General features: G+C 39.5%; 1 protein-coding gene across 4 annotated transcripts in view; it reads right to left on the bottom strand.

Moving 5' to 3' along the window:
* Window positions 1–540: 540 nt before the first annotated feature.
* The window catches only part of ATAD2 (ATPase family AAA domain containing 2), a 61,524-nt gene continuing 40,374 nt past the window's right edge, over window positions 541–21,690 (bottom strand). For all 4 annotated transcript variants that reach the window (XM_075549303.1, XM_075549305.1, XM_075549304.1 and 1 more), the window contains exons 14-28: window positions 20,153–20,312; window positions 19,478–19,568; window positions 18,274–18,588; window positions 17,816–17,948; window positions 17,288–17,474; window positions 16,223–16,408; window positions 13,097–13,232; window positions 12,242–12,438; window positions 11,491–11,650; window positions 7,516–7,638; window positions 7,242–7,385; window positions 5,987–6,382; window positions 4,203–4,336; window positions 2,234–2,362; window positions 541–1,330 (exon numbers count right to left, since the gene is read on the bottom strand). In XM_075549303.1, coding sequence (XP_075405418.1) covers window positions 1,286–1,330; window positions 2,234–2,362; window positions 4,203–4,336; window positions 5,987–6,382; window positions 7,242–7,385; window positions 7,516–7,638; window positions 11,491–11,650; window positions 12,242–12,438; window positions 13,097–13,232; window positions 16,223–16,408; window positions 17,288–17,474; window positions 17,816–17,948; window positions 18,274–18,588; window positions 19,478–19,568; window positions 20,153–20,312 — 2,536 coding nt within the window. In that variant the 3' untranslated portion in view covers window positions 541–1,285. The remainder of the gene's footprint in view (window positions 1,331–2,233; window positions 2,363–4,202; window positions 4,337–5,986; window positions 6,383–7,241; window positions 7,386–7,515; window positions 7,639–11,490; window positions 11,651–12,241; window positions 12,439–13,096; window positions 13,233–16,222; window positions 16,409–17,287; window positions 17,475–17,815; window positions 17,949–18,273; window positions 18,589–19,477; window positions 19,569–20,152; window positions 20,313–21,690) is intronic.

The following is a 21,690-nucleotide window of genomic DNA, read 5'->3' as shown; positions in this document are numbered from 1 at the left end:
ATATGAAGTATATAGTCAATAAAGGTTGATACTGAACAGTTGGATTTTAGGGGGCTTGAAAGGCAATATCCAAGTAAATCAGAAACAAAGGTAGCTCAACCCTAAATTGTTCTAGAGAGTCCCAGAGTCTCTCATTTTAGATTCTTATCCCCACTCCCCACCCCCTTGTCAAAGATTTCTAACAGAAGCTATTTTAGAAACTAATTTTTAAAAAAGCATGGTGGTGAATGCTATTATTAAAAAAGAAATGTATTTTTGGTATCTTAATATAAAATTTATAGTATTTATATTTATACAATTGCATATAAAAAGATACAACACACATGTAATTGTAGAAGGATGTGGGCAGTTCTCAAATAGCAAAACTTTATGCTACTAAAAAAATACCCCCAAACTTTATGCTACTCAAAAGATGCTTAACAAGGTAGTTATTACTAATACATTCACAAAAATAAATGATAATATAAACTCCAAATTAGAATTACAAAATGCGTAAGAGCACAGAATTATGAACAATAAGAATATATAATTGATTAAGGATTCACGAGGGTGGGAGGGTCGGGGAGGAAAGGGAAGAAGAGGAGCTGATACCAAGGGCTCAAGCAGAAAGAAAATGCTTTGGCAATGATGACGGCAACATATATCCAAGTCTTCTTTGTTTTCACAAGTGCTCTTAATACAATTGAATTATGGATTATTATACGATCTGTAACAGCCCCCCAATAAAATGATTAGTAATTTTTAAAAAGTACAGAATTGTGGAGTAGCTGGAAGTTGTTCACGGGCTTCCGACAAATCCTGAATTGAACACTGAGTCTTAAGGGAATGAACAAGGGGAAATACAATGTAGAGGGAAGAAAGGTATCAGAGCTAAAACACAACAGATAATAGAGAATAAAACCAAAGACATAATGCTCAAGTGAGCTCATCTGATTCAATATGCAACTTTGAGGAAAATAAAAAGTGCTCTAACACAAACATCAATAGGACTAGTGACTCGCAAGTGTCACCAAACACTAGTCATTACAAACGACTTTACTGAGTTGGCCACACTTCAGCTACTGACATAGGACAGCCTTGTTACTATGAGAACTTGTTCACTGACTTCCAACATGTATCAATTACCTCTGTAACTTATCTTACACATGTACATCAATAATACCAGGGAAGTTTAAATACTCTTATTTTACGATCTTCCTCAAAGATGTAGGAGTTCATCAAAAGTAAATTAAAAAAGGAATTCTTCCCAATTCAAATGGGAAGAATATGAGAGACCACAGACACATCAGGATCTGGTACAATTGAAGTTTTTGACTTCTTGCTCCATTTTCTAGATAAAGAGTAGGAAAGAAAAATAGTGTTAATATAAAAAAGTTAAAACATTACTGATTTTTACTACCTTAAGGATATTAATATTCATGCACATATTGAAAGTTAGAATAAAAACTTAGTTCAGTAATTTTAAGTGTCACATCAACTACTTTCCCTGGAGGCTTCATTCTTTACATCCGTTTAAACATAGGTTCATCTTATGTTAAATTTAAATATTTGTAGTCAAGGTAATGGTGTACTTTATCAAAAACATTCAAAACCAAACTTACTGTTACCAAGTCGATTCCAACTCATAGCAGCTCTTATCAGCAGAGTAGAATAGAACTGTTCCTGTGGGTTTCTGATGCTGCCAGTCTTTTTCTAAATCGTTTTATTAGGGACTCATGTAACTCAACTCTTAGTACAACCCACACATACATCAATTGTGTAAAGCACATCTGTACATTCTTTGCCTTCATCATTTTCAAGGCATTCGCTCTCCAAAGCTTCCAGTCTTTATGGGAGCAGAAAGCCTCGTCTCCCACGGCTGATGGGTTTGAACTGCTCAACACATAACCCACTATGCCACCGAGACTCATATGAGCTTTATTAGGTATTAATATGTTATACTTCATTGGAACCGGGTCTATTTTCCTAAACTCGGCCTTGTAATGCTCTCTCTATAGCAAGATTAAGTAGAGACAAGAAACATGGTTAGCGGAAGGTCTGTTCAGGGCGCTACATACCCTTATTGTTGATACACACACAAACCATCTTTTTCATAGTCTGCTGATACTCGATGGTTTCCATTCTTTATTAAGGATTTAGACCCAGTTATCTTATATACATTCAATAAAGCCTTACATGATCACGATGCATCGTGAGACTGAGAGCATTAGAAAGATGCCTATCAACGGCTCACCTGAGTAAGTGCTGTTTTGTCATAGTCCCTGCGATGCTGATAAATACATTGGCTGATTACTGCATACAAATTTTCCAGCTGAAATATGTTGTATTTTTTACTTTTTTGAACAACAGTCTTCAAAAGATTCTGAAAGAAAATGAGCATTCATAAATGTAAACCATAGCCTCCCCTAGACAAGGTGTTTGAATTCTGATGACCGCGGGTATGGGAAGATTGCCAGCGTCAGTCAGAGGGGGGAGACAAGTCATGTGATGAGTGAGGCCAGGCAGCCCCTGGCAGTGGTTCTGACACTGAGTGGTACACTGGTGACCCTGGCTTCACCTCTGGTCACTCCTAGTCTCAACACTCGGGCAGAGGAGTTTGCCAATTTCAATTCTAGCCATAAATTTCCCTGGACACATCTAAATCATCTCAAATAATATTACTAGAGGAAAAAGAGCAACAAAAGGTGAACTGTCTCACCACTGCAGGGTTTTTCATCTGCTCAGTCTTTGACTCAGAACTGGCCTGACAAGACTATGCACTAATACACAGTTACACAACCACACTATCGTGATGAACTATTTGACAGGTAAAAACCCAACAATGGTGACAGGTAAAGGTCACAAAAGCAATGTACGGGACCAATGATTCAGACAGGTCTACTGAAAACCCTAACAGTACCTCCGTCCTCTCCAGCCACTGTGCAGTCGTTCCTCAACAAGCTGATGCTTTCGAAAAGGACACTATTTATTCTATGTCTAAGCGATACACTAGCTATTGCATAATATCTCGCTTACTGGGCTAGGTTCCCAGAAAAAGTACAGGTCGAAATAATCTCAATGGATGGCTTCTTGTCATCGACACTAACTGTAGACCTGTATTTCGAGAAAAACAAACCTGTAAAACTTCTGAAAGTCGAGTAGTATTTGCTGCAACCCAGGTATACTCCAGAACCACAGGGGATTATGGAACCAGGGGACCGATACTAAGCTTCTATTCCAATAGTAGGAATACCATTCACAGGGTCATGAGACACTCAAGGGGGTTTAGTTCCACATATATTTTTAGAGGGATTTTTCTGGAAGAGTTCAATTATTTTGGAGAAATTGCTCTCGGAAGTTAGCTGCATCCTTCTCCAGGGATATTTATGTTCATGTTAACTGCCACATTCAAGAGGACATCCCTTTAGTGGCAAAACTCTGATGGGTACAAATGAGTCACCGTTGACTACTGCGCCTGATACAGCTGTAAAGCAAAGGATCTCAGTGTTCTTACCCTTGGAATGCAGTTACAATAAAATAGGTAAATTGGAGCTGGGAGATAAATAGTTTTTCTTTTAAAGGGGAAAAAGCGAGCTACTCTTATCTCAGACCTGCTCAGGCCATTCTATGGCACACATGTTCCTAGCTGGTGCAGCAGAATGCTGATTTTCAGATACGGGGGCAGCTCATATGGTGAAGTTTATCTATCCCAAGGGTACAGCAAATAGAAAGAATACATGGACAAGGCACATGCCAGAGAGCTGACAGAGTGGTCAAAGGTAAACATGACTTAAGGGCACAAGAGAACAGGAGGGAGTGAATAACATAACTAGTGCTAAGTGTTACATACGGCAGAGGACAAGATTCTATTTAATAGAAGTAAGAATGATTAGTTCTAAGAGAAAAAAGAATGATTAGTTCTGACTGAGATCACCCTCACTATTTTATTGCAGTGAGGCTGAATGCAAGGCTGAGGGAGGCTGAGTGGCAGGGAACACAAGCAGCAGACGGACATCTGGCTGCACAGCAGGATTACTGAGCAGTTTCCCTCCGGGTCCTTGACCAGAGCCTCCGGTCAAGATGTGATTCTGAGACAGAAGAAGAGCAGCCTCGGGGTGCTGGGAGGAGGAACTGCTGATGCTTTCTGTGTCGCTCCCGTGCAAGCCAGTGCTTGGGGTTGGCCTGTCAGCCCAGTTAGGGCACAGCCATTCCCGAGTACGTACGTTCAATCGCTCATGGTCCACAGCAAGCACGGGGGTAGGCTGAGACAGAATCGCCAAGGCCTTTTCCACACCGATGAGCTGCTGTTGCTCTACTTGGGAACGTCTAGCTCGAGTCATCCGCAAAACACACATTTCTAGAATGGAAAATTAATGAGTTGTTATTCAGTCTACAGATATCTTAAATCCTAAAATAAGTATTAACCACCCCAAATTCTACTGCTACCTCCAACTCCGTGACCGTGTGGGACAGAGCATAACTGCCCCCATAGCGTCTGCAAGGCGGTAATCTTTACAGAAAGAAACTGTCACCTCTCTGCTGTGGAGGGGCTGGCGGGTTTGAACCAACTACCTTTTGCTTAGCAGCTGATTGTTTCACCACTGCATCACAACCCTTCTTAAAATGAAGGCAGAGTAACTAACAGGTATTTACTAATACTCAAACATCAATTCTGGCTGCTTCACTCTGCTGTTTCCACTTACAGACACTCAGAAACTAGAGACATTTTCAGAGGTATTCTCAAGTTGGGGAGTTCTGAGGAATCCTCATATGTAGCCTGACTTCTATGAGGCACAAGAGTCAGGGTAAGGGCTGAAAGGGACCTCAGTAATCTAGGGCAGGGTAGCCAAAGTTTTCTCACTGCTGTAATTCCACCTACTGTTCAACGCGGCTTCCACGCAAGGAGGTTAAGCACAGAGACCACGTGCCTCACCGCGCCTACAATATTCATTATCTGGCCCTTTACAGGAAGTCTGCTGATCAATGATCTAGAACAATCTGCTCACTGAGAAGTGAGAAAAATCAGGCCAACGGAAGTGAGGAGACTTAGAACAAGTCACATAGTAACACAAGCCCACATCTCTTGATAACTAAGTATTCACCCAACTATATAAATATAATGCTCTCCTCCCTTAAAAAAACAATGAAAGTAAAACAACTTCAATTCCAAACAAAACATACTAAATGACTTTGACAGAATTAACTGTGCAAACATACCCATCAGAAAGACAACAATCTAGTCCTTTCTACTATGACCACTCAAACACGGTAGAACTCTGTTCCAGGAAACCCTTTCCGAATTGGCGCATAAGCCACCAAAGGAGAAAAAGAGTGTCTTTAACAGACAGTTAGAACTTGTTTTTGTCCAAAATTAGTTATGGGCCTTGTCACCCTTTTTTTTTTTTTTTACCTTGAGTGACTTGCCTCTAAACAATGTTAGCTTTTCAAAAAGCCAAATAAATTATCAAAGGCTCAAGTGAACGCAGATGACACCAATTACAAATGAAACGAACAGGCTCCCTGAGGAACAGAGCAATCTTGGATTTAGTGATCTAGAGCAGGGGTGGGGGCCTATGGGGTTAGGTACTATTCTGCATCATTCAGCAAAAATTCCAGAAATACTGATGATCTTGCTAACTTTGTAGCAGTGTTTACAAGGATTCTTTGTAGCCACTCTTCAGGATATCTCATGCCCAGGAACCGTCTACCTCAACTGTGCAGATGAGAAAACAGATGGACAGTTAACTTGCCCAAGGTCACAAACTGCTAAGGGGTGGATGAAAGGCTTAAATCCAGGTGTGTTAGGTGCCAAAAGCTATGCTTTTAATAGTGATTTACTAGCGCTTCAGTAGAGATAATGCTAGTAATGTTATTTCCCCCCCTAATTAATACCCTAAACTCTGCAAGTAGTGGAAAATACAATGCAATGGTCATTAGTCACTTAGGAACCCAGAGTGCGAAAGTCTTTAAAACTGGTTAAGTTTCTTTTTAATTGAGTAAGACTCACCATTAGTTTCATTTTCATCTAAATGATTTATAATCTGAGCACTAGATCCCTCTCCACTGCAAACAATGCTATCTTTTCTCAACTCCGTACACGTCCCACTCTTCCGAGATTCTTCCAGCTCATCCTCAACACTACAATGACTAGCGAGATGGTTTCCCAGCTTGCTCTTGCGTTCAGAGGCATTTTGCGGCTTCTCATTTTCTTCCATTGAAGAATCGCCTGTGTTTCCAGTCTCGTTGTGGTCCACACTGGTATCTTGATTTTCTTCTGTATCACTCCCAATCTTGTCACCCAGTGCATTCTGGCTCTCATCTTTTGACTGTGAAATCTTTCTTCGTTTGGGGATGGTGCCTAAGTACCATTTAGACTTTCTGCGAATTTTTCTCTTCAGTTGAGCTGCAAGAATTAAAGCAAAATAAGAATATTGAACAAAATCTAAGTAAGCAGAAAAACAAAACAATAACAACAACAAAACTACCCACTGAAAGAATGGCAGTTTGAGAAGCCCAAATAGTCCTGTGTGTTCAGAACAGACGAACAAAATTTGAGGGTACTTGTGAGAAGTTCAAGAAGTAGGTAAGGCCCAGACCATAAAGTCTTTTTATCTCAAATAAGTTTAAGGCAGGCAATAACATGAGCTGTCTGATGTCTATTTCAGAAAGATTAATTTGGTAGCAGGATGAAGCCTGAGTTAGAATGTTAAGTTAGGAGAAAGTCAACACTAACATCAGTTGGCGTGTAGTGTGCGCATTCTCACCATGTCCCAGAAGCTCGGCTGAGCCTCTGACTCACTCACTTAAATTTCGCTTTTACTAAGGTTTGCTATCATTCTCATCACCATTTTTCCAGACAAGAAAACTAAGGTACAAAGAGGTTAGGAAATACTCTGCCTAGACAAAACAAAACCAACTAAACCAAACTCCCTGCCACTGAGTCAATTCTGATTCACTGAGACCCTATAGTACAGAGTTAAACTGCCCCTTTGGGTTTCTGAGGCTGGAAATCTGTATAAGAGCAGGAACAGATGGTAGTTTCACACTGCTGACCTGGGGGTTAACAGCCCAGTTGGAGCCCATGGCACCACCAGGTTTCCTAGCCTACACTAGAGATGCAGAACCACCCTGCAGAAACTGTTAAAACTTGATTTTGAGAACTCAAGTTAGGAAACCAGTGTAATTTACAACACCGACCTAAACACTCTCACGGGCGAGAACAGAGACCTCCGCTTATAAGTAACCCACTCCTGCACACTTACCAGGCGTGCTGCATGCCACTGGAGGGCTGGGCATCTTCAGCTTCTCACTGTGCTCAGGATCTGGCTTCTTCTCAGCAGCTGGAGTGGGATTCTGCTTTGGCATCACATGGTAGTAAGATGGGGCATATTTCGAAGAGCTGCATCCTTGTAAGAGAGAAAGGTATGATGCCAAAGAGGACACCCAGAACTTCAAAATGATACCAGCCTGATTAAAAGGACTCGGCCCACTAGGGAAGCCTGAGTAGCTTTTTGTGGTGCCAAATCAATCTCCTACCTCTCTTCTTTCTAGATTCCTGAATTTCTTCACAAAGCTTTTCAAAGTCTTCATCTAGTTCTTCTTTAATTATTGCATAGGCAGTATCTCTTAACGCACAGGCTCTATGTCTAATAAGACGATCTGAAAAATGAACAAAAACAGAATACTTTGTTTTATCCTTTTCTATAACTTACCCAGAATAAACTCAGCATGATAGGCTAGGACTGTAGTCGTTACAATTCTCTTTTACTCTTACCACGGAGAGGGGAAGTTACTGAAATTGTGCTACTTTGCATTTGATCTGAATTTGATGTTCTGGACATCTGATGACTATGGCAGGCTAAATCCAAACGATTGTATTACTCTGCCCTATCCAGATCCGTGATAGATGAAAAATAAAATAAAAAAGATGGGTCTCAATCAGTAGCATGACGAAACAAGGACCACAAAGATAGCAAAGACCATAGTTGTCACTGCTGAGCTACCATTAAGTTGGCTGACTCAGATCCATTCCTATGTACAGCAGGTTTGTGCCACAATGTTGCAGCCACCGTGTCAACCGAGCTTGTTGAGGGTCTTCCTCTTTTTCACTGCCCATCCACCTGACCAAGCACCATGCCCTTCTCCAGGGACTGGTCTCGCCTGATAACATGGCCAAACTACTTGAGACAAAGTCTCACCATCCTTGCCTCTAAGCGGCAGTCTTGCTGTACTTCTTCCAAGGCAGATCTGTTTGGTCTTTTTTTTTTTTTTTTGGTAGTCCGTGGTAACTTCAGTATTCTTCATCAACATCATAGTTCAAATTCATCGATTCTTCAATCTTACACATTCAATGCCCAACTTCCCAACCATATAAAGCAATTGAAAATACCATGGCTTGGGTTAGACACAGCCTACAACTCACAGCAACATCCTTGGTTTTCTATATTTTAAAGAGGTCTTGTGTAAAGTTACCGAATGCAGTGTTTCATCTGATCTCTTGACTGTTATTTCCATGAGAATCAATTGGGGTTCCAAGCTGGATGAAATCCTTGAAAACTTCAATCTTTTCTCCATTTATCGTGATGTTTGTTACTTATTGGTTCAGTTGTGAGGATTTTTGTTTTCTTTTACACTGAGTTGTAATAAATACTGAAGGCTACAATTCCTCGTCAGCAAATGCTTCAAGTTCTCCTCTTTCAGCAAGCAAGATTTTATCATCTGCATCTTGCAAGAGTTTAATCAACCTTCCTCCAATCCTGATATTCTTGGATTATCTGTTTAGCATACTATAGACTGAATAAGTATGACGAGAGGATACAACCTTGACCATACCTTTCCTGATTTTAATCCATGCCATGTCCCCTAGTTTTGTTAGCACAACTGCTTCTTGATCCACGTTCAGGTGTAGCAGGAGCACAATGAAGTGCCCTGGAATGTCTATTCTTCCCAAGGCTGTCGACAGTTATGATCCACACAGAAGAATGCCTTGGAATAGTCAATGAAATACAAGTAAATCTCTTTCTGGTATTCTCTGCTTTCGCCAACATCCATCTGACTTTAGAAATGATATCCCTTGTTGTAACATCCTCTTCTCAATCAGACCCGAACCTCTGGCCTGGCAGCTACCTGTCAATGTACTGTTGTTGGTGTTGCTGGATGGTCTTCAGCAAAATTTTACTTGCATGTGATATCAATGACATTGCTCTATAATTTGAGCATTCTGTTGGGTCACCTTTCTTTGGAATGGGTAGAAATAGGGATCTCTTCTAGTCAGTTGGTCAAGTAGCTGTCCTTCAAGTTTCTTGGCATAGATGAGTGCTTTCATTGCTTTGTCGGCTTGCTGAAACATTTCAATTGGTATCCCATAAATACCTGGAACCTTGTTTTAGGCTACACTTTTGGTACAGCTTGAACATCTTCCTTCAGCGCTACTGACTCATATGCTACCCCTGAAATGGTGGAATGTTGACTTGTTCTTTTTGGTACAGTGATTCTGTATTCTCTCCATCTTTTTTTGATGTCTCTTGCATCATTCAATATTTTGCCTATATAATCTTCCAATATTACAACTCTGGCTTGAAATTTTTTTATTGTTAACAGTTTACGATATGCTGAGCATGTTCTTCCCTTTTGATTTTCTCTTTGCACACACTATACTCACATACATACATACATAGTCTTTCAAAGCAGCCCTTTGAGATTTTTTCAGTTCTTTGACTTCATCATTCCTTCTAGTTGCCTATAGTTAAGAGGAAGTTTCAGAGTCTTTTCTGACATCCTTGCTGCTCTTTTCTTTCTTTCCTGTCTTAATGACCTTGTTCCCTTCATGTATGATGTTCTTCACGTCATCATCCCACAGCTCATCAAGTCTTCTCTCTTTAGCGTTTAATGCATCAAATCTGTTATGCAGATGGTCTCAAAATTCAGATGGGATATCTTCAGGGTCATATTTTGGCTCGTGCAGACTTGTTTTAATTTTCTTCAGTTTCAACCTGAACTTCCGTCGTAATTGACAGTCTGTTCAGCAATTGGGCCCTGGCCTGGTTTTAGCTGCAGTTATTGAGCTTCCCTATCATTTCTTCCCACAGATGTAGTCAATTTGACTTCTGTGTATTCCATCTGGAGAAGTGAATGTTGTATAGTTGCTATTTCTTCTCATTTTAAGTTATGTTCCACCAGCAAATGAAGGTCTCAAAGGTTTTATTCCATCAGCATCATTATGGTCAACTCTACCATGAAAAGGCAGCTTTCCCTCAATCACATTTTGAGTGTCTTCAGACCTGAAGAGCTTATCTTCTGGAACTATCTCAGACATTCATTAGGTGTTCAGTAACTGAAAAAGTTTAGATGTATCCATTGGGTTTTAAGTGGCTAATTCCTCTTAAATGGACATCCTAATCCTTCTTTGTAGTCTGTATTAGTCTGGAAGCTCTGCCAATACTTGGTCACTTTAGGGACCCTGCTCAGATTTGAAATACCAGTGATATAGCTTTCAGCATCACAGTACAGCAAACTGACAGGTATGTGGTTGATCACAAGTGAAGCAAAAATGCAGACATTCTTCTGGAAGAGAGGAACCACACAGGGAAAAACCATAGGCCAAGTCCAGGCCCTATAAACTACAATATGGTTTGAGGAGTTACGGCATACTGAGATTACATGTGAATGCAAGAGTACTTGCATGGCTGGATCAGGCCTTCCCTGAACTGGAGGATGCAATATATCCCCCAGGTTAGTGGAGAGATGGTGCTCTTGGAGTGGGGCAGGGGGGTGTCTCAGACTGGGCAGGTGGGCTGGAGGAAAGGGGAAGGCAAAGCCTACAGCAGTAGGTCTGCAAAACAGTCGATCAGTCCCTGGTTAGTAGCATTGCCTGAGAACTCGCTAGACATGCAAATTTTCAGGCCCCAGACTAGACCCACTGTCAGAAAGCCTGGAGACAAGGCCCAATAATCTGTATTTTAACACATTCTTCGGGTGGTTCTGCTTAAACACCACAGGTCTAAGTTGTTTTAGACGGCCACAGTAGACACGAGACTCTGCCTCCAGGGTAGCTGCTCAGTTCTTTTTACAGTTTCTCCCATTAGAAAGGTCCCACCTTACTTTCCTACTGCCCACACCCAGAATTCTAACCCTTGAGACATGCCTGGGGAATTGAGGACAGAGACCTGAGTGGGGACAAACAATGTGCCCTGTTCAAATGTTGCCGAAACTCTTAATTGTAGCTTCTCCTCATTGTGCTTGAGAAGAATTACAAATATTACAAAACTATTTTCGATCCACTGAAAGAATTAAGGACTTGCATTCACAAAATAAGTAAGAGGCAACTAAGAAAAGGTAGCACCGAAGAGCAGATCCTGGAAATGAACAAAGTACAGGGCAAATACACCATCAAAAATATTTCTTATAAATTCTTATTAATAGAGGATATAAATAAAGGTGGAGAGGATACACACATAGGAAATGGTGCCATGCCACCCTGCAACACCCCCCCCACTCCACCCCCCAACTCACCTCCAGGATCTCGATCTGGGTTGTATTCTAAAGCATTGCTGCAGATTAGATCAATGTCACTCAGATAGTCTTTCACAGTCAGATATTTGTGCAGATCAATTTTACTAATTACAGATGAAAGGTCCATCGGCTGCTTTATTACAGTGACATAATCGGGAACCTAAAATCCAAACAAATGATCCAATCATTAAATTAATTCTGAACATAAAACACATTTGAGTTCCATTTCAGTGCCAGACAACGTAAGGAAGGAAGAATCAACAAGGAGACACTGACAGCATATGCACAAGAAACCTCTGACTCAACTTAAGGGTGTTTTCTTACAAAAATTTTATTCCGACTCTTGGGCAGCTAACTCTAACCCTAGTAACATCCTATCCCTCTTTCCTCATCCAAATGCCACCCTTCCATGTCAACCAAAGTCCTGACTCTTTCAGCAAGTCTTCTTAAAATATTCCAGCGCACACTCACAGGTCAGAGTCATATGAGGTGGCAGCATTCTCAGATTGCTTCTACAAAGTTTGGGTTGGGTAGACTAATTTAATTGTTATTCTCTGCAGGAAAGGACAATGTGTGTTATGTGGCTCTTGTACTCTCCTAATGATTAGGAGACTATCCAGGACATGTTTCTATGTAAAACAAACAAACAAACAAGGTCAGTGTAGACAGGGAAGGACAAACTACTAAAAAATTCTCAGATTTGGAACCATTATTGTTTGGAACACATTCAATATAAAGATTAAATTAATACCTCATCGGGGTCAACAGGCTTAGTAAATACTCGGAATCGCTTGTCAATAGCAAGCCTATGTGTAATGTTCCTTAGAAAAATCCTCAGTTCTCTAAACGTATCTTCTTCCTGTTCTTCAAGCTGCTTCACTTCTTCTTCTGTCAATGGCCTTGGCTCAGGTGGTGGTGCCACGGGGAGTACCTCCAAGGCCTGTAAAACTTCACACAAATAGAAGATTTTCATAATGCTTCACAACGACTCCGTGCAAGTGGTAGGTGGGTTTGAAAAATGACCCTCCTGATGTCAGCCAGAAATCCAGGGGGCTGGACTGCTAAAGTGCTACCATAGTGTTTACCCCTTGTCCCCTTCAGAAAGGATTGGCACCTTGCAAGTTGGAATGCTACTTCCCAGAGTCATTACACTGCTATTCCATTTGAAGATTATCTAAGAGGCTATTAAAACTGTGAAAAAGCATAATTTATAGGGCAAGAATATTAAAATCATTTCTGATATCTTCTGCTGCTAGTTAATTAGTTAATGAAAAGCTGTGATTTAGAAATATATCACCATCATCACATAACATTAGTCCTAAGAGTACAGTAGGATGGGCCATGACATTAGGAAAAGCTAGCTTTGCCTATGTATGTTAGGGAAGGGCTCATACTAAAGAAGGGTCTGTGTCCCACCGGAAAGCCTGGATGACTTAAGGACTTAACCCACTATAAGGGGAAGCCTTAGAGTTTTAAATAGCAGAAACATCAACTTCTGAGGTTCTGAACTTGTATAAATAATGGATGGCAAAATGCCATTCACTCAGGCTGTACTTCCCCTACCTCTCAAAAAACCATTATGTATAACCTTGACATATGAGCTAACCTGCTTTCTTTTTTGATACAGGTGGCTTAGCAGCTTGTTTCAGAATCAAGTCTTCAAAAAATTTTGTTCGTTCTTCTTCGCCAGGTAACTGGACATTAAAAATTTCTCCATATTCATGGATAAATAATTCTTGCACCTTATAAAAAGAAAAGAAAGAAAGTGCCACACATCACAGACTACCTATGTATATTGCTGGAGGTTATTGTACACATATTTTTAATGATAATCTACATTATATAATAAAGAGATGATTAAATAAAAACAAATCTTTTAAACATCCTGGATTTAGGTATAAATAACGCACTGTTGTTACGTGCTGTCAAGTCATTCCCAACTCACAGCAACCTGATGCCCAGCAGACCCCATTCTGCCCCACGCTGCACCACTCTCAGTGATGTCTGCATCCTCCATCTCACTGAGCATCGCTCTTCCTCTGACCCTCGCATTCCAGTGTTAGGCCTCTCTGCTGGAAAGCTCGAGACTCCACACTATAATTTAGAGAGTGGCTGATGTGATGTTATTTAAAGAATTTGTTGAAATCATTTAATTTCATTTACTCTCTTTCACAACCCAAACTAAGCTCTGAGAATAAGTGGTCATTTAATAAGGACAAAGGCACTCCCCGCCCTGCCCAGCCCACAAAAGATGTTCTGATAATCCTGTGGTCCGAGACATGTTGGCCCCATCCTAGAACACAACAATTACAGCCATTTACTACCCTTGGTAAAGCACTTTTAAAAGCAAAAAGTGATGTTAAAAATTTGAGAAACGTTATTTTGAAATAGTAACACACACATATATATATTTAAAAACCTGTGGTAAAATTCCATTATTTTTAAACTCTTTTGGCTCAAACCTATTACCTGTTCCGCTGGAGAGTGGTCACTGGCCTCTCATCTCAAAATGTGATGTTCTCTCTAATGTCCTTTAATAGTCAGAAGACTGTTAGTGAAAGTTAGTTACACTGCTCAAAAAAATTACTACCGTATATACTCATGTATAAGCCGAGTTTTCCAGCACTTTTTTGATGCAGTTTCTGTGGTACAATGAGGTGCCTCAGCTGATAGTCAGGTCGGCTTATACTCAAGTATATACGGTCTATTCGTTGTTTGAACTGTTGGGAGCCATTTACCAGCTTTCCTTTAAATTAGCTGGAGGCTTATTTTCAAATACTCCTGCCTTTCATTTCCAAGTTGGAATGTTGACAACAAGGCCAATAGTTTGAAATCACCAGTCGCTCCACTTTTGTTCCTCTATAGATTTCTAGTTTTGAAAATTCACAGGAGCAGTTCTCACAGGGTTCTCTATGAAGTTGGAATCGACTTGATGGCAGTGAGGTTCCCCCACTTTGTTTTAGCACTAGATCAACAGAACAAGTGTGGATAAGATTCTTTAACATAAATGTCTGCTTGTCTAAAACTTGATCCATGTTTAAATGTCATTTTAGTCGATGTCTCCACTAGCCCAGATAGGTAATTGGGATATATTTCAGAGGTATGACCGCAATCCCACAATCATCAACCTCGCTAAATGCCTCTTCATTTGTGCCTGCTCGGCAGATCAATGGGGTTTTCCCCCCTTGAGGGTAGGGGCTGGATGAGATTATTTTCCTTATAAGATCTTTAACTGATTCTATCAGTTGGTTCATGTGTGTGGATATGACACCCTTGAGCTTTTGGCTCTCCCTGGCTAAAATTTTCTCCATAATACTTGTTTATGATATTTTATTCATTTATTTCTCAGTCTGTATCCCCTCAACAAAAATGTATGTTCTAGGATTGCCTATTATTGTTGATGAAATGTTCCCTGCACAACCAGAATAATACAATGCAGAGCAAGTGCTCAATAACGATTTCTTCAACAAAGTATTTGAATCTATCTTCTTGCTATAAATAATGTTTTAAGTATTACAATCAAATTTTATCAATGGTTTGGAAAAACACTCAATAAATCTGTTCAATAAACATACACACACGCCCACACAATGGCCATGTTATGTAGGCTCTAGGTGAGAAAAAAAACACCTCTGACTTTGCTTTTTTAAAATTCTGATTGGAGAGACAAGGAGTCAAACAAATTGGTCATGGTGGGCAGCAATGACTAAGGCCAGGCAAGAGGAAAGAGGGATGGGAAGGAGGACTGCTACAATTTAGAAACCCAAGTAGGGAGATGTGGCTAAAATGGCATTTGAGGGAGTTTATAGATAAAAGACTGTTCCAGGAAGAAGAAATTGGTTGTCATTGGTAGTTGTCTACATAGGCACACATTTCAAAGAGTGCAATTGAAGACGATCAGAGATTTTAAACGCACACATGCTTTGTCTCACGCAAGCAGCCATGGTGGCACTGTGGGGTTAAGTACTGGTTCGTCCAAACCCACTGGCTGCTCCTCAGGAGAGAGATGAGGCTGTTTGCACCCATAAAGACTCACATTTTTTTGTAGTAAGGTACATCGAGCCAGGTCCACCCCACAGTGCACTATTGTTCCTATGTCTGTGTATACTCACAAACAGCCTTGGAAACTCTCTATAGGGTCACCATGATTCAGAATGGACTCAGTGGTAGTGGCTCTGGTTTGTTTGTGACTCACCTACTGCTAATTCCAAGGTGTTGCTATGAGTCTGAACTGACTCAAGGGCACCTACCAACAACAATGGCTAATTCCACTTCTATGAATTGATGCTAGAAAAATTCAGTGATGCTCATACAATTAAAATGCAAGGTTGTTCATTGTAGTAATTTCAGAGAGAAAACTGGAAAATAGCCAGAATATCTATCAACAAGGATCTCGATAAATAAATTATGAGGCACATAACAGAAAAAGTCATGCAGCACTTAAAAGGAATGAGATCTACATTCTGACAAATACATAAGATATACTGGCAGGTGAACCACAAAGACTGGAGAACAGCACGTATCATACGATCTGATCTGTATGAAGAGAAAGACTAACAGAGCCTTACTGCACCAACATAGGCTGCTCAGACAGTTAGCAATGGTTATTGTCTTTGATGAGTGAAGAAGAAATCCTTTTCTTATTATTTTCTTCACTTCTGTAGCCCTGTGATTTTTCACAGTGAGTTTTTATTACTTATGTATTAATCACTCCTTTTAAACAATAAATTACCTCTTCTGGCAGAGTAGAGTGGGGTTTGTCCGAAGTTGCAAGTAGTAAAACTGGCGCAAATGAGGGAATACTCTGTAATAAGGTGGTGAATGTGGCTTTGAGGGTTGGTCCAACGATTTCCCACCACAAGTGGATATGTGGGATGTACACTATACTCGGTGCTGTTCTCTTAGCTTCACGAATCATCTGATGGGAGAAATAGGCTCAAGGTCAGTCAGAGTCAGCACATTAGTGGCACTGGATCTATTAGTCTGGTGCAATGTTTCACTTCCTTAAATTACCATAATAAAACCATCCAGGGTCAAAAATGCTTCCTGCAAAACCTCACATCCTGTTTTTAAAAAAATGTTCTGTGAAAGTTTCATTTTTGAAATACTTCAAGACACAAGTAAACGGACCCCCTGGGTAGTGTAAATGGCTAATGCTGACTACTAGTGACAAGGTTGGATGGAGGTTAGATTCACCTTGGGGTAGATGACCTACTTCCAAAAAGCCAGCCATTGAAAATCCAGTGGAGTGGAGTTCTGTGACTCACAGTGGGTTGTCAGGAGCTGGAGTTGCCTTGACAGCAACTTTTATTTAGTTAAGGAGCAAACTGGTGGAGAAATTGCGCATACTTTTCTGTGGTGGTAAATATGGCTACACATACAAATACAAAATACCTTTATATTAAAAAAAGAAATGGAAAACCAGCAAACAGAAGCTGCAGAGAATGAGTGCTGACCAAGGAGCAGTTAGGGCTGCTGGCCCTCATTTAACCCTCTGCGAGGCAGGCTCTGGTATCATTTCCATTTTGCCAACAGGGAAAAGGAGGCCCTTTCCCAAGACCATCTAGATCATAAGTGGTGGAGCTAGGGTTAGAATGGCTATTCCTCCATGACTAAGAAATGAACGATGTGTCAGTTCTTAGTCATAGAAGATGTGTTCTATTCCAAAAACACAAAATTAAAAAATGAGGGAAAAACCAAACCAAACACTAGAACGAAGCAGCTCTAGATTTTGTCTTTTGGAAACAGCATAATCTTTCAAATAGCTTTCTGGTCAGAGCAATGGTGAATGACTTACCTGGGAGCATGTTTCCTCTGGAGATGTAGCACTGACTCCAAAAAGGACAGGAATGTCTAGTGTGTACACTGTCAATTTTTCTAAAGCGTGGAGGACCGCTGGTGCCAAGTGAGAGCCCTGACCAAATCCTGCTTCTCCGACGATCAAAATTCTTGGTCGAAAAGACATTGGTTGGTGACAAGCATTTCTGAAAGAAAGAATTGTTAAAACAACAACAACAACAACAACAAACCAACCCAAATCTCACTCCCCACCTCCAATCACACCAATTATGAAGTTTCATCAGCCTAAGTCTTGCAAACAGGTTGCACCAATCATCCCCCCCTTCTTGTGCACATGGTAACAGAAGACAGCTGGTCTCCAGAGTTCTGGGACTCCTTTTGCAGTACTTTCTACTACAGCAACAAACAAAAGTTTCTGATATTTTACCCTTTACAAAATTTACAAAGCAGTCTATCTTCTCAAAATCACAACCTCATTCATTTTAATGAATTTATACCAACACAAATTATAACACGGAAAATGTACCTATTCAATTGAAGAAAATTTACATTTTCTTTGGCCTTATCAAAGGATTTCTGAGAAAGTTCATTTTCATACACTGATAGGATGTCATCATCACTATATGCCAAATCACTTTCTAGCAGAGGACAAGAAATATCTACAAAATAAAATCTATCATTAGTCATTTTTCTGAATTGCAAAGCATATCATTGTATTTTCTTTTGCAAATAAGATTAAGTTTTTCTCAAGAACCAAAAATATTTGTGTAGGTATGAAGAACAAATGAATATAAAATGCCTTGAAAATGAAAACAGATTAAGGGAAAGATAATCTATGACAAATAAGCTTTCTTCAAAACGCTCAAGTAAAACACAACTAAATTTTCTTCAAGAATCTTTTATAAAGAAGCACTTCTGGGATATGGAAACATTTAGACAAACTGATCATGAGCATTAATGCTAGTGGTTCACGAAGCGCTATACCTGTGTCTAATGCTTTCTTTGTTCCAATTTCTGCATGTGGAAAGACTCTCTGCAGAGCCTCCAGGATCCTGTGGACAGTGCTTTGCAGCAGTGGCTTCACAATGGTGGACAGTGCCTGCCCTGGGGACGTCACAGCTCTTTGGGAGGCAGGAATCATCTTCTGCATAGCTACCTCAAAGTCCTTAGCTGAGATATTAATCGACGAGAGATTCAATTGCAGCTTCTCACTAGTGGTATAGATCTGTGGGTAACGTCGACGTAGAGCACATAATGCTGCTTCAGAACATATTGATTTAATATCTGCACCACAGTATCCTAAAGCAACAAGGAAAGCAAAAAAAAAAACCCACAAAGAAAATCTATTAGCATGAAAATGATCAAAAAATTAAAAAATCCAGGCTAGTAGCAAAACATTTCAGAGTAATAAAACTAAAACCATTTATTTACCCAGTGAGCTCATAGGATAGCAATTAACCTACTGTTGCTGAGTCAATTGTGACTCACAGTGATCGGAGGACAGAACAGAGCTGCCAAATTGCTTCCAAAGCTGTACATCTTGGCAGAGCAGATTACTCCATCTGTCTCCCTAAGAGCAGCTGGTCGGTTTGAACCATAAGTCTTTCAGTTAATAGTTGGGCACGGTAACCACTGCACCACCAGATCTCCTCATAGTAGCAACTCTCCCACCCCTACTAATCAATCAATCAATCAATCACTCAATCAATTTTTGTGAGAGAAAGACACGTATACCAAGTACGGCCTGGAGCCAAGAGCAAGAATTTATAAATCTGGCAGACTAGGTTCAAATTCCAGTCTGTTTTTTACCAGGTATGTGATCTTTGGAAAATCACTGCTCTCCCAGCCCAATGGGGACGCGTGGCACCGCCTTCATGGAATTAAATAACATTAAATTGACTACCTAACAGGATGACCAGAAATAGGTAAACGGTCAGCAAACGAGAGCTTGCATTATACTATGTGCTAAAATTTCTCTCAATATTTTCTGGTGGCTGATTTGCCAAGTATTCCTATTTAATATCCAGTTTGGGGGGGGGGAATTAAGGCACAAATAAGAGCTGAGAATTAAACATGAGCTTGTATTTCTTTTAACATAACCATGCAAGACCATAATTTATGTAATTTATACAATTTATTACATTTGAAATGAATGTAGTATTTTTTAATGGCTTAAAACAATGTTTACCAACACAGTTTTCTGCTAGCTCTTCTAGAAATATATCCAGTGGTTTAGGATTCCAGTCTCTTGTGTGAATTTTTAGAATTTCTTTTCGAGCCTACAAATAAATAAAAACAATTTGATGTTTTGCATTCATAAAAAGTGTTGTTCAAGTTGGAGTAACTTGAATCTAACTTTTGATTACCTGAAATTTTAGTCTATTGTCCTTTAAAAAAAATTAACAGCTAATATGAGAAAAAATATTTAATGCAGAAACAGTGAAAATGAGAAAAAAGCTACTGTTACGAAAGTTTAAGAAACTGAGTTTCATCTTACAGAGGTGAGCACTAAGAGTGCTCAAGTCCACTCATCATAAACAAGAGAGATTAACCTCTGAACTACGGGGGCACACTCAGACAGCTCTTCCAGAGCAGCGACACTTCTAAAAAAAGTACAGTAATTGCCTTGAAAAATCCAAAGCTAACAAATTGCCTAAGGATTGGTTGCTCATTAGGCCATGTGTTCCAAAGCAAAATAACATTTTATGATTCCCGAAGCTTGTGTTCAAATTTAAAGAAAAATTTTAGGGAAGCATTACTGTAATTGAAAACAATAATTTGTGTAATACTCAATCATCTTCAAACTTTCTTTGTACCAAGACTTTTTAATAGTAACATAGTTTGTCAGAATTTAACTTCTTACGTCTCTATCAGGTAGGCTGAAAAGGAATTCTCTGTCAAAGCGACCAGGCCTCCGTAAAGCAGGGTCTATAGAATCCAGTCTGTTGGTAGCACCAATGACCACAATTTCTCCCCTGCTGTCCAATCCATCCATCAGAGCCAGCAACGTGGAGACAATAGAGCTAAATTTAAAAAACAAGAAAAATCAGATTAATTCTATGGATGATGAATAAACAATTCAGTCATATTTATTCTTAGGTAAGTTTTCTTTTATCAAAGCAATTTCTTGGGGCTTCTCATTATCTTTAGTGGGTTAAAAAAAGAAATCTGTAAAACACCAGAGTGACATTTAGTTATAGAAAATGGTGAAAAACAGACGGCTCCAAAAGTGTCACAAATGGAGTCCAGAAGTCACTATATAAAGTGTAAATTCACAATGGAAATCAAGACTTCCCAAACACACATGTGACACCATAAAATATTATAAAAAACTACTAGTGTTATCAAGTGGTACAAAGAGTATCTAAAAGTTAAAAAAAAGGTTCCATTTGGTAGGCATTGTCAAACAAACAACCCCCCCCCCAATTATTATATGCTTAAAATAACAAGATTTCAATTGAATCTGAAGTACATTGTATATTATGGAGAGCAACAGTAAAAATGATCTCCATGTCTTTGTCACACAGCTTCAACAGTCAAAAGGATTCTTTTTTGTCTCTATCACCAGTTCACCAGTGTCTGTAAAACAGAGCCAACCTCACACCTATCATTCCAACCACAAATATTTCAAGTAACTATTTCATGTGCATATTTATCAGAAAGTAAATGTTTTGGAAGTGATTGTTGTAGCAATTGTACATGTATGCGAGATCTACTTCAATTATGGAATATTATGACATCTTTGGTTCTTCCCTTTGGTGTATCAGTATTCAGTGCAATGAAATCATGACTCAGCAACTTCTGAGGCGATCAATGAGATACATTTTAAAAGTATCAATAAAATGTATGCTTTATGTATTTTACATATTTCAATCTATTGTGGTCATTATTAGTTTTGATGCTCCAATTTTCCCATCTTTGGTCAACAGGAGCCCCTTCAAAACTGGCTGCTGTGCCATTGTCATGTGCCACCATACTCTTGGAGCTGCCTCTCCTTTTGGGTACAGGAGGGACTCATTGCCACTCGACTGTCATTGTTTGTAGGTTTTTTTGTGTCTAGAGCTAGGAGTTTTGTTTTTGTAAAATAAATTCAAGATTGATATTTAAAATCAAAAATAAAAATTCTAGAGTTTTAAGTGAATCTTTTATATTTGTTTCTCTTCTTTTAAAGTTGAAAATCTTTTTAAAAAATCTGTCTCTTAATGACAATACACGACTAATGATTTGCATTATCTTATATTGTTATTGTTAACAAGAAGATACAGAAAACGGGTAAGAGCGGTTGATTCTTTCCCCCTTAAGATATATCCCAAAATATATTGAAAGATAATATTTCAAAGTTACTTGGAAAGAATTCTCCTAGAATGTTTATACTACCCACTTAAAAGGCAGTTTCATCTG

The sequence above is a fragment of the Tenrec ecaudatus genome, chromosome 5 (genome assembly GCF_050624435.1).
Source record: "Tenrec ecaudatus isolate mTenEca1 chromosome 5, mTenEca1.hap1, whole genome shotgun sequence".
NCBI lineage: Eukaryota > Metazoa > Chordata > Mammalia > Afrosoricida > Tenrecidae > Tenrec > Tenrec ecaudatus.
Note: the sequence above shows the minus strand (reverse complement) of the source record. Positions and strands in the feature narration are given on the sequence as shown.